The sequence below is a fragment of the Orbicella faveolata genome, unplaced genomic scaffold (genome assembly GCF_042242905.1).
Source record: "Orbicella faveolata isolate gen_17 unplaced genomic scaffold, um_ofav_v1 contig_35, whole genome shotgun sequence".
NCBI lineage: Eukaryota > Metazoa > Cnidaria > Anthozoa > Scleractinia > Merulinidae > Orbicella > Orbicella faveolata.
Window position 1 is genome coordinate 12452501 of NW_028301564.1, and position 12500 is coordinate 12465000.

At 40.9% G+C, this 12500-nt stretch overlaps 2 protein-coding genes across 5 annotated transcripts in view; both read right to left on the reverse strand.

Moving 5' to 3' along the window:
* The window catches only part of LOC110057625 (uncharacterized), a 22776-nt gene extending 21981 nt beyond the window's left edge, over window positions 1–795 (reverse strand). Inside the window, exon 1 of one of the 4 annotated variants that reach the window (XM_089273902.1) lies at window positions 220–785. In XM_089273902.1, the coding sequence (XP_089130028.1) occupies window positions 220–526 (307 nt within the window). In that variant the 5' untranslated portion in view covers window positions 527–785. Of the gene's footprint in view, window positions 1–219 lie in introns of all 4 variants that reach the window. The other 3 variants (XM_089273904.1, XM_089273905.1, XM_089273903.1) reach the window with 3 other exon arrangements.
* Window positions 796–2541: 1746 nt separating this feature from the next.
* Window positions 2542–11068, reverse strand: LOC149103323 (uncharacterized). The gene is made up of 2 exons (XM_089273907.1): window positions 10815–11068; window positions 2542–7216 (listed from the first exon to the last, which is right to left on the reverse strand). Exons 1-2 carry the CDS (start codon window positions 10876–10878, stop codon window positions 2841–2843), a joined length of 4440 nt encoding a protein of 1479 aa, XP_089130033.1. The 5' UTR covers window positions 10879–11068; the 3' UTR covers window positions 2542–2840.
* Between the last annotated feature and the right edge of the window lie 1432 nt (window positions 11069–12500).

The window sequence follows — 12500 nt, forward strand, 5'->3', positions numbered from 1 at the left end:
AAATTCTGGCAACAGACTCTTCACTACGCTGCCCGAACGAGACGCCATACCAGGTAAGCCATGTGTAATAGTTCTAAAAATAGTCTCAACCTGCAACCTCAGGCATGTACACGCTTGTCAAAGTGTATATACGTTAAAGTTTGCGACATACATGTACTTGTTCGACAAGAACTCATCGATACATCGCGCAAACGATTAAACAGACTGCATTATACTTACCAACACCGTCAGTTGTAACAGAAGCAGAAGAAAACGGAAAATGAGCGTTCGATTCCGCAGTCACAGTAACATCAGTCGGCTTCTGTCCGATTTTTGGCGGTCGTAACAAAGGCGAAGGTATGTTAGGGATTTTGGGAATATCGGAGCCCAAACGATATGGATAAGCTGAGGAGTTATTGCGTCCTCCTCGGACGTCTCCACCTCCCTCGTTGCTGGTTCCGGTTGATGTCGTTTCCACCGGTAAAGTGACAGAAGCAGTTATGGACGGTTTCGTTATAAGCTTATCTGTTGTATTCGAAGCAGCCATTGCATTCCAACCGATAAAAAAGCGGTGGACTGGTCTAAGGTGTGAAGCTTATGTACAATGTCACTCGTGCCATAGGCAAAATTAAGCACTGAAGTTGCTCCAACGTATTTTTCCCTTGCAATCACCAGGAGAATTTGAACTCTATTCAAAATACACTTCGTCCGCCATTTTGTAACCGTCATTCGATGGAACGATAAGAACTGGGAACGACAACATCTTGGCTAGCTCCAGATTTCTACCAACCGACCGAAAAGGCGCGGCAAAACAAAGACATCGTTCCCAGGGTCCTGGAAGAGCAAATGTTATGTCGGGCACGCAGAATAAGACATTTTGAGGTTTAGGAAAACTGCTAAACACCACCTAAGCGGCGTTCTGCTCGAGCATCTTTAAACAACTTTTCTACGCCTCAAGCATGCATTATACCCTCTTCCATTTGTGGCATAAAGGGGTCCATTAGCCTACGTAGGTGAAATGGTCTTTCCTGAAGCAGAACGCAAAAAAGAAATCTAGCAGGTTCTCTTGGCAGAACAGACTGGGCGAAAACCGTGTAGAAATAAAACTACGTAAAATTAAAATGATCGTTAAGACTTCACACATACATATACCTCGTACATAAATAATGTTAGGAAGCAAACACTGCTGCCGTGGCTAATGGTGTTGAGAAAAGAGCCTACTACACGAGTGTCAGTTACAAAGTCTGGCAGATCCCAAAACCCTCAGGAATTGGAAGTCGAGAACTTTTAGCGCGGCAGCCGGTTGCTACTACGCGATCAGAATACTTCACAGGGAAACGTAATACGAAGAAATGTATCAGCTGTTTATCCTGATCTTGAAGAAAAGACTTATTAGCTGAGTTATTGCCAGAGATTCCCAAATTTGACAACCCGAACTGTCCACTCAAACGAATACCACAGAACAGGACGACATACAAAAATTCAAAATGCAGAGCCGAATTAGGTGTACTGTGCAATTTGAACGACAAGATTTTAATGGAGCCATTTATCCAACCACATAAACAAATCTGTGACTGTGAGCAGACCTCAACTGCATATATTTCATTTGAGATATGTTTGGCGCGACACGTCAGTGTAACATAAATAGCGAGGGATAACTGTTTCATGTCTTCTATGCGAAGGCAAGCGGACCAGTTTCATCACGACAAGGCAACGAATTGGATCGGATCTACGGCATTTCCTTTATGGTATTTCTCTGCTGGCTTGCTGGCTTTCTTGTGAGTGATACACCTGAAGGTCGGATACAATGATAGTATTTTTTTTCTGCCATGGACGTAAGGAGTGTATTCATAAACAGCCCATCATACTTTGCCTCTCCCGTTCAGACTCTGTATTATTATTATTATTATTATTATTATTATTATTACAAGGTGCATGTTGTGGGTTTTCTCTAACATTTTGAGCTAGAGAGGCCATCGAAATTGCGAAATTAGTCGCTGAGTATCGCTTTGAAGAGCTCACGAGCGCCGTTGTTCCATGCATCGCTCTCGAAGAAGTAGAAAATGGTTTGTTTGTCTGAATCGCAACGGGCGGTTAAAATGTTGTGACGTCATTTGTGCGGAGGCTCGATTACCACCCGCTCTTCAAGTAAGGAGCCCGCGCTAGTAGAACGGACTCGAGAGACCGGCGGAGCCTGTAACGGAAATAAGAGAGTTTCTTTTAGTCTTCTTCTAATATTATTTCTTGGAGGGCATCCTAAAATATACTTTGACAGCTAAAAATAGTTTGTTTCGTCATGGACACCCAACTGAGACCAGAATCCTTCAGTTATACCCCTAAGCGAGACAACGTCCGCATATAGTCCCAGACCTTTTCATGTGGTCGTTCCCCGCCCCCCGGGCCCCGGCCTTCAAAGATCTCTGACCTCTGATATTAATTTTTAAGAAACTATTTACTTTAATTTGAACTACACTTGTAAGACGAGTGCTTGACCCTGTGGGTTGTTAACACTATATCTCGTCGACACATGGTCCTAGAAGAGATAGTACAGAATAGACTACCTTATGGTCTCAATTGCAGCCTTTATTTGTCTTATTTGGTTTGCCATGCAAAGCTCCCATGCGAACACGAGCCAGATAAAGGTTGCAAAGGAGACTTGGAGTCAAATGCTTTAGTCAATGAGTTTACACCCTCGAATAACTCCGATAAAATCTCTATTTACTAAGACAGTTTTCTACATTGCGCTTTATTTTGTATGCCCAAATTTCTGGACAGTCTTCAGTAAGAGTTATTGTGGGATCAAACAAACATGTTCAGTTACCCAGCATAAATCAACAGGCAAAAATTGACATATATATGTCTTAATTGTCCTCACTGATCTGTTCAGCATTGTCCAGAAGAGGTTCCCTCAGTTGGTGTATGATCCATCGATGAGAACGAAACTGCCACCAGGTGCAATAACATTTTTTGACTAGAAATACCACGAGCCTTGCGAGCTGGGACAAAATGGCAAAAGTGACCAAGAGAGACACCAATGCTGGGGCAAATGTTAAGGTGCACACCTCAAACCATTCCAGGGTTTCCAAATAAGGTATGTCTGGGCCATCAAGAGCGACACCATATGAGATGAAGGTTGCTTTTACCAAATTGATCACGGCAATGATAGACAAAGCAGCGAGGGACAGTGTTTCAGCCTTGTTGGCCAGTGGATCACGATATGGATTCTTTATAACATGATGAATGGTCATCAGGAAGCATGCGCTGACCATGCAGACCATACGCAACATCAAGTTAGCTATGAACGCTTGGCAAGCAAGGAGAACAAATCTTCGACCAATCAGCACACTCTCCCAGTAGAGTGTTCCTTTATCATCAACCTGTGGTTCACGGAAAGGACCATGAAGTATTTCCAAAACATCTTTGTTGACAACTTGTGCATTCGTGGAATCTCCATTTCTTCTGTTCAAAATTGCTTTAACAAACCAGTAGATAAGAAATGGCAATGGAATCATGCACGCAGCAAGAAACTCAGTTGCAGTAACAGAAGCCCTGTAGAGCTTGGACGATCCCCAGTAAAGAACAACGATGAAAGGAACCACAAAAACTATTATATAGGCCAGAAGGAGATACTGCCACCACTGCATGCACGGAACATTTGCATCAATGAAAAGCCGCTTTCCAGGTCCTATTGAAATACAGTGCATTAGTGTAAGAGACGTTTCTGCCAGTCGTTCGTATCCCAGCAGCAATACTTCCATGATAACCGCCATGTAATGGATGAGGGCTGGTTTCTCTTTTCTTCTTATCATGTTTATCACAGAATGGACGCCATAAATGATGGCAACTTCAGACATTGCCAAGAACACAGTACCAGAGAGTAACAACTGCTTTGTTACGGCAGTTAACCCTACAAAAGGGCATCCGATTCCTTTGTTGAGGCTCCGAACCTGGAAATTAAAAGCAGCAATCAAGAAGTACATAAACGGTATCTTCTGAAAGCATTCTTCTATAGATCCGACCATCAGGAGCTCAGCAACTTGGTAGAAATAAAAGGTAATTTTTATATATCCACTGTCTAAATGCTCTGGCGGATCCTCGACGACGCCCAAGTCATCTCTTGACTGATTCTCTGCCCTTCTGTTAAACCATAAGATCTGCGTTCCAAGGAAACTTAGGATTGGAGGCTTTATTAAAAGATAAAGTACCAATGCAACTGTGAGCAATATTGTCAGGACCCACACAGTATATTTGTTGCATTTTGCAGATTTTCGGCACTCAGCTGAGAACAAAGTTTCGCTGAATCCTTCCGCACATTGTCCACAGAGGGTGCCATTTCTGTTGCCGTGACAACTGTTGTAATGATCTGAATCTTTAGAAGGGCAGTAGTGTTCTGGACAAGCAATAAATTGCAGCGCTGGTGGAAATTTTGAATCTTGGTAGCCCCAGAAATTTGGTTTCGCAGCTATGTTACTTTGAATACATTTGGCTCCAAACGGACATGACAGACACTCAACAGTAGCAGCTACAACTAAACCTCGTGATGTGCCTTTTTGGAGGCTGTAATAACCAGCCGGGCAGGATGTACAAGAATATTTCAGAACAGTGACATTCAATGGACATAAGCTGCAGTTTTTCTCCGTGTATATGATGTGTGTTGCATGTTCTAATAGAAGCTGTTGTCCTTCGCTGCACTGCAACTTCGATGTTTGGTCCATGCCGACGTAGCCTCCACTGGATATATCAATCATGGGAATTGGAAAGGAATTTCTGTCTGAATCCATCGAGATCATAGATGTATTTCTAAGATGTAAAGGACCTCCGCTTTCGGAATATAGGAAAGTGGGTTTATTGAATGTAGAGAGTTTAGGAATTGTCATTCTGTTATTCGTTCTGGCGAATGAGCAATCTTCAAAATCTACTCGTCCAGTTCCATAGGCGGAATAGATATGTCCAGTTCGGATGCCAAAGTTGTTGCGAAAGGTGCATCTTCGAAATATCGTGAAACCGTTACTGACGAAAACTGCTCCAGAATCCAACCCTACATTCTCCACAAAGATGCTGTCTTCAAATACCACACGAGTGTCGTATGTCCACGATGGGTAAATATGCTTGGGGGAATCTGAGAGAATACAACCCAAAATCCGAGGTTTGTCTGGGTTTGTTAAAATTGAAATAGCTCCAGTAGCAGTCACGTAAAAAATCCTACTCCTGGTCTTGAAAGACCACTTATATCGATGGGCATTGATGCAGTTACGAAATATCGTACGTCTGATTGTCACGTTTTTATCTCCTTCGAAGAAAAGAACCAAATAACTCGAAGGTCTGGAGTGGAATGTATTATTATCAAGCTCGATGACGACCCTTGAAGATATATTGTGTTTAAGTGGTGGAATAAGGAGACCAAAGGCATAGGTTTCACCACTGTTTTTCACTGTTTCATTACTACTGCCGGTAAAAAGAGTGTTTTTGATAAGCACTTTGGCAAATGTTGGATCATAGATTGCCAACTTTACATCATACACATTATTTATAAAAGTGCAATTATCAATGGAGATATCGACTAGAAATGAGGTATTTGCAGGTGATGATGATACTCCGCGAAATCCGCAACGAAACGCGATCAATGTGATGTTAACCAGTCTAATGTGGTATTTGGGACTTATAAACAGAGCTACCTTTTTCTTTGCAGTTGCATTGTTTATTATCAAACTGTCTGCTATCGTTACGATCCCTGCATTACCGTTCCCAGCAACTACCTTGATAATGAACCCTTTCCTCGCTTTTACAGCTTCGTCTTTAAAACTGCATTTGGAAACGGTTACATTACTTTTACCTCCAGTGGTAACCACAAGTAAAGCACCTCCAACTGTCGTTCGCGTTTTCTTATGAAACTTGGACTCTTCTACTGTAACGTTTCCACTTTTTAGCAAAACATAGACAGCTGTGCATTTGTGATCTTTACCTTTCCATTGCTCAATGGTTACATTTCGGAGGGTCAAATGTAGTTTCTGCGGACTTGATTCATTATGACGTCCACGCCAGAAGGGTTTTCCAATTGTTATCGCACATCCGTACCCCCTTGCTTTACATTTGGCGAATCTAACATTAGTAAGGTTAACGTATAAAAAACCATCAGGGCTATCGACAAAGAGGGATCCGCCGGCGTCAGCTACGTTTTCCTTAAACGTAGAGTTTAACACTTTTAACGAAGCACGGATATTAGCCTCAGTAGATATGCACGAGCCGGCTGTTTTCATTGTAGACTGGTTGTGGAAATAGGAGTCCTGAATATCTACCTCTGCTTCATCAGACTGAGTTTTAATGCACTGCACGGACGGATAGTTACGGCACTTCAGGTTAACGAACTTTACTCGAGTTTTTCTCGCATGTGAGAAGTACAAACTGTACACAGCAAGTTTTGGTTTCTTATCCAATGAATTTTTCCGGGAAGGTAACTTGTTAAAGCTTAGCTCAAGATCTTTGTATGTCTCATTGGTAATAGCTGTTGAAACGTTGAGGTGTATGAAAGGACCTTGGTTTTTGGTGCATTTGACCTTCTCACAGAAAACGTGAACATCTACTTGTTTTAAAGTTTTGTGATCGCTGGATACTATCCTCATAACTCCTCTTTCAGATCTCTGTACGCCATGAAGTCCATTTTGTTTGAAATGTGTACCACTGATATTAATGGAAATCAAGCGGCTTTTGTGTGCGATATAATCCAGTAAAAGGAGCTTGATACATTGCGAATTATTGTGAAAGGATGAAAATCCTTCAATATCCAGCCGGAAAGTTATGATGTCGTGTATCTGAATGCTCAAAGCTCTAGGGGTGTTATGAAAAGAACAGTTGATAATTTTAACCTGATGCCAGTCTTCAAAGGTAAGAGGTGTTGTCCAAAAAGCGATCCCTGACAACTCAAGCCTCAATGTCTGCTGTTCACCATTTGTCTTCTGGAAATGAAATCCCTCCACACAGAAGACATTAGGTGTCGAGTAGAAGGCTTTCATAGTCAGATTCTTGTTAATGATGATACCAGAACTACCCGGAAGACTGCTTGAACAGTTGTATGGACGCTGGACGGTTCCTTTTCCGTCAAGGTAGATGTGTCCGCCTGCTTGGACCTGGCAAACGGCTTGAGCAATCGACTGACACGGTTGACTTTGAGAGCCGCAACTTTTGGAGTCGTTTCCATAAAGTGATACATAAACGCTCTTGAGTTTGGCATCATTTGAGTCTGAGATTTGGCAATTTTTAAAGAAAATAAGGAAACAAAATTAGTCACCGCTGACTGGTCAGTATCTCAGCTAGTGCACGTGGTTGGGTTAAAACTAATCGATAAGTGCTCTCACATATTATAATTTCTTACCTTTCTATCTGTTTCAATAAATAAAAAAGCACAACAAAAGCACCTTGGTAATCTTTCAAAGAACTTGTCATTAATTTGTCATGCATTATATTTTCAAGTTAGTATCATTATGTCAGAGGACAGATCACGCACCGCCGCAGTTTTGGAGGAAACAGTGCTTAATTAATCGGATGGCGTAAAAGCTGACAAAATGAAGTTCGTGCATGTTGTTGATGAATTGTTACACGTAGGATGTTTCATGGCCGCGGCGGTTGTTTTGAGAGGGGGGCAGACACGCCAAACATGAAGTTAATGGAAGGTCAACAGGCGAAGCAGAATCTTAATGGAAACCTACAGAAACGGAGGCACGAATATAAGCTTTCCAACACATTTATATCTGTCTACTGAACACGGAAAATTCTTAGCCACGTGTTTTGAATATGTCAGAACTCTGATATTACGCCAATTTATAACCAAACTTGCAACACTTACTGTGTTACGGTAACTTCTAGTTGGTGCATTGATGTGGCAAACCCTGTCTTTCTTGCTGTTTGCACCAGTCTCAAGATTGCCGCAGCGACTTCGTCAGTCATAGGGTTATGCACTTTCACAAGGATTTTCAAAACGATCAGCTATTTTTCGAGTGTTTCATTATATCTGGCATGGATATTGATTCCGATTTGTTGTCGGCTGAACTTGTACATGCCTCAGTCTCGCTAACATCTAGTTGACTTCAGAGAACGGGCTTGATGTGTTTATTGAGTTTTCCACTCACTTCTCCACGGTATCGAATGAGATTGATTTAAGGCCATAATGCAAATTTATGATTTAGCTTTTTTCGACATGTTTTGGGAGCATTTGGGGTAATACTATTACTTGTTAGCGAGAAAAAGAAACTCCACCGACTACCTGGTGTATGCGACTACCTGGATTTATTATATAGACAGGAGTGTTTTACTGGAAAATACACCACTCGTAAAATTCATGCGAAACCACATCCGGGACTCGAGTGGCATATTTTCTATATCCTCACTAGTGAAGATATTGATGATTTCACTGATATCAAGCTTGCCTCTTAAATTGTACTTAAATTTGTTAGTGTAGCGTCGAAACATCTTAGAGTCTTCCTCGAAAGTCTTCGGCAATCTTCGGTGACCTTCGGTAATGTTCGGTTATCTTTGGAAATTTTCGGAAGAAGAAGATATGAATTGTATGTTTTCGTGGCAAGAACAATATCTCACTCGTTCGCTGCGCTCACCCGTGAGATATTTTTCTTGCCACTCGAACATAAAATTCATATCTTCTCGCCACCGTGTAATATCCTTTATGTACTGACCCAAAACTCTTGTCTCCGCCAACTGGTAACTCTCGCTTTTAGCGGAAGTTGAATAGAGTGAACTTTATTCTTTAAATCGCAGTGATTGGTTTCGCTGAGTAACCTGGGCAAAACTTCGCCTAGAAGAAACATGGAAAAGGAGGGAAGCTCGGGGCTTCTGCCGATTTGTTGAAAATTTCGCTTTCAACATTAATAACATGAAAACCTAAAGAAGTATCATTTTAAAAGTTCCATCTTGTCTTTGCTTTAATTTTGTGGTGACAGCACGAATCTTTCACCTGTGAGATATTTTTCTTGCCACTCGAATGTAAAATTCATATCTTCTCCCCACCGTGTAATATCCTCTATGTACTGACCCAAAACTCGTCTCCGCCAACCGGTAATTTTCGCTTTTAGCGGAAGTTGAATAGAGTGAACTTTATTCGTTAAATCGCAGTGATTGGTTTCGCTAAACTGGGCAAAACTTCGCCTGGAGGAAACAGGGAAAAGGAGGGAAGCTCGGGGCTTCTGCTGATTCGTTGAAGATTTCGCTTTCAACACTAATAACATGAAATGGAATGTATTTATAGTGGTCATGCACCTAGCTATACAAGCACTAAGCTTAGCTAGTTTACAGGCATACCACTGAAACAAAGGAAACAGATATTGCAAATAAACGTAACATAGTTAAAAATCCCAACTGGTAGGAGGCAGACCAGCTGGCTATTCACAAAGCGTGAGCGAGGATTTGAACTCGGGACTACCGCGAAACAATTTCCGCAAGTGGCAGGGTGGAGGCGTTGAACCCGGGACCTCCGGATTACAACACCAGCGCCCTAAACCACTTGGCTACACTGCCTCCTAAGAAAAAACGTAAACCTAACATAACCTAAAACCTACACCTAAAAAACCCTAACATAAAACCTAAAGAAGTATCATTTTCAAAGTTCCATCTTTTCTTTGCTTTAATTTTGTGGTGACAGCACGAAAGCGTTGACCCGTGAGATATTTTTCTCGCCATTCGAATATAAAATTCATATCTTCTCCCCACCGTGTAATATCCTCTATGTACTGAACCAAAACTCTTGTCTCCGCCAACCGGTAACTTTCACTTTTAGCGGAAGTTGAATAGAGTGAACTTTATTCGTTAAATCGCAGTGATTGGTTTCGCTGAGTAAACTGGGCAAAACTGCGCCTGGAGGAAACATGGAAAAAGAGGGAAGCTCGGGGCTTCTGCCGATTTGTTGAAAATTTCGCTTTCAACATGCATTAATAACATGAAAACCTAAAGAAGTGCCATTTTAAAAGTTCCATCTTGTCTTTGCTTTAATTTTATAGAGACAGCACGAAAGCGTGTGAAATAACTAAGATTGATTTGGTCTAAGAATACTGTGGGTTAACATATAGACACGGTACATGTTCAATTGCCACACCCTTGGAAAGCATAGTCGTATTATAATATATGCTTTGATGTAGTACTCTCTTGAATTTTTACATTATATAGAGGTTTTTAATTGACTATCGTAAAACCAAAATCAAACCAATTACTTACCAGTTAGACTACTCAACCAGTCTCTAACGGCAATAAAACCTAAACCAAACCCAGAGTAATTGCCTGATCATAGTATGCTTTCGCGAATCAACTGAAAACTGACCGCTCCATAGGAGGTTTTGTTATTTCTTTGTTTTTAAGAGAAATATTACAAGATCAGTGCGGTCTATTTTAAATATTTAAAAAATCCAAAACAAGAAATAGCCAGTCGATCACTGGTATATTAATTTTGCGCTCAAATGCTATCTGCTCACACCGTTCCCCATGACTAAGGAAGCTAGCGTTGTTTCGGTTTTTTGTTACAAACAAAATTATACCTGCAAGACCCAGTATATCAGAGACACGCAAATTGAAATATCACGAAAACTTCAAAATTTGGATAAAACATTATTGTACCGACAGAATTAGAACTTGAAGCACCACTCCAGATTATCGTTTTATAAACCACGCCTTGAGAGGAGCTGATCACGTTAAAAATCGTAAATACGTCTCTTACTAGTATTTGGTCATAACCACCAGACAACAACGTTTTTACGTTGCCGCCTTAAAGAAACTTTTCAGCCAAAATAGTTGTAGGATACGTACACTGTACGCTGCTATACAACAAATATTTTAATTACCTGATTTGCGGATTGACAGCATCAAACCCAGAAGAAGCACAATGCAGGTCCACCAGCAAGCCATCGTCAAATGCTTCAAGGAACGCGGAGCAATCAGCTCGAATGTTTTCCCGTTTATGTCGTTACATTAAACTTGTCTTCTTCTGTGGTTAGAGTTAAGAAACCTTGTGGAGATGAAAGAGCTACCGAAATGTTTCAAGGGGATGAGCAGTCAGTCTAAATAATTGAAATAATGATATTCATAAGCTCGGAAGAAATTTCTTCACCAATCGCTGTTCAATAATTATTGTCATACTCTATTCTATAAAAGGCTGACGGGACATCACTGAATGTTTGGTTTTGCCGAATCTTTCAGTTTCAATGCAAAATTTTGGTTTTGCGCCGGGCAGCTTGGCAGTCAGGTTGCTTTACATGAAACCTTCACCGATGAAAAAAGTGTTGGTTATAGGTATAGGGCATAACAGGGTTCTAAAGTAAACATTTGCTTTTTGTCTAGTAATCAATATTATAGTAATAGCCACTTGCACAGTTAGGTCTTTGCAGTATAGTAAAGTTTCCATTTTCGTGAATCATCACATGCTACTGAAAGTAAAATAAGGGATCAACATCAGGTTAATAACCATGACGAAGCGTTTACTCAGTAAAGAGAATCGCTAATATAATTCGGAAATGGGAAAGCTCTCCTTGCGACCATTCTCTTAAGCGACCAGTTCTAGTTATAACCACCTTTGTGAAACCCGTTTGAACTGTGACTTTGCAGTGAAAAGCTCTCGTAACCGACCGCTGCCGTAAGCGACCGCGACCACTTTTGCGATTACCCAACTGGACGTTTCCTTTGTTTTTTAACTCTTGTAAGCGACCGCTCAGAGTCTTTAAAGCTTACATGTAAATCAAAACGTTAATGAAACTGCACACTGCGGTAATGGTTATTTTGGTCTAAAAAATAAATGTAACGTTTACCCGTGTCTATATCAGATATAAAGACATTCATTAAACATTAGTTTCTTCTGTGAATTATTAATGGGTTTCTTAAGCTCCCGTAAGCGACCACCCTCCATTGTTTTACACCGCGGTTACTTGCGAGAGCTCATTCGAATTTCCGAGGTGGTCGCTTACGAGAGCTTCGACTGTATGTATTAAAATGCACATTGACACGCAAGCACGTGTCATCTAGTCATTAGAATATTCCTTGATTTTTCTAGATTCAAGCTTCTTCACTGTTTGGTAGGCAGCTTAATTCGAAATGAAAGAAATATTAGTACCATGTCGAAGGGTCGAATGAAACGCTTTGAGACTTAATAATGTAGATAAAATGGCATGTGACAAATTCGAAACAGAAAAATGAAGTTTCGAACGTTACACCTTCGGCTAAGGAAAATATGATAATTCGTTGAAAAGGAAACTGTTCTTTAACAATTATATATTGTGCATGAGTGTTGCTTGAGCCCCTGTTTGCCAAGTCTCTTGAATATGATGTCGTCCGATCTGCAATGACACTCGCCCTCCGGCGGTGTTAATCTTCTTAAGGGCCACGGGGTTGTTCGAAAGCCGGTTAGCGCTAACCCAGGATTAAAAGTTCATCGAGGTATTAATTTTTTTTGTACAAAAATATTTTTTGCTGCTAGCTTATGTCTTGTAAAGTTTTAGATAATTCAGACTCAGAAATAAAGGAGAAACAATAGAACC

What these genes read in the sequence shown, in the direction of transcription:
- LOC149103323 (XM_089273907.1), bottom strand. Translation starts at nt 10,878, where the DNA reads ATGGCTTGCTGGTGGACCTGCATTGTGCTTCTTCTGGGTTTGATGCTG. An exon ending in GCTGTCAATCCGCAAATCAG is followed by an intron (nt 7,217 to 10,814) that starts GTAATTAAAATA and finishes GCCAAATCTCAG; the next exon opens with ACTCAAATGATGCCAAACTC.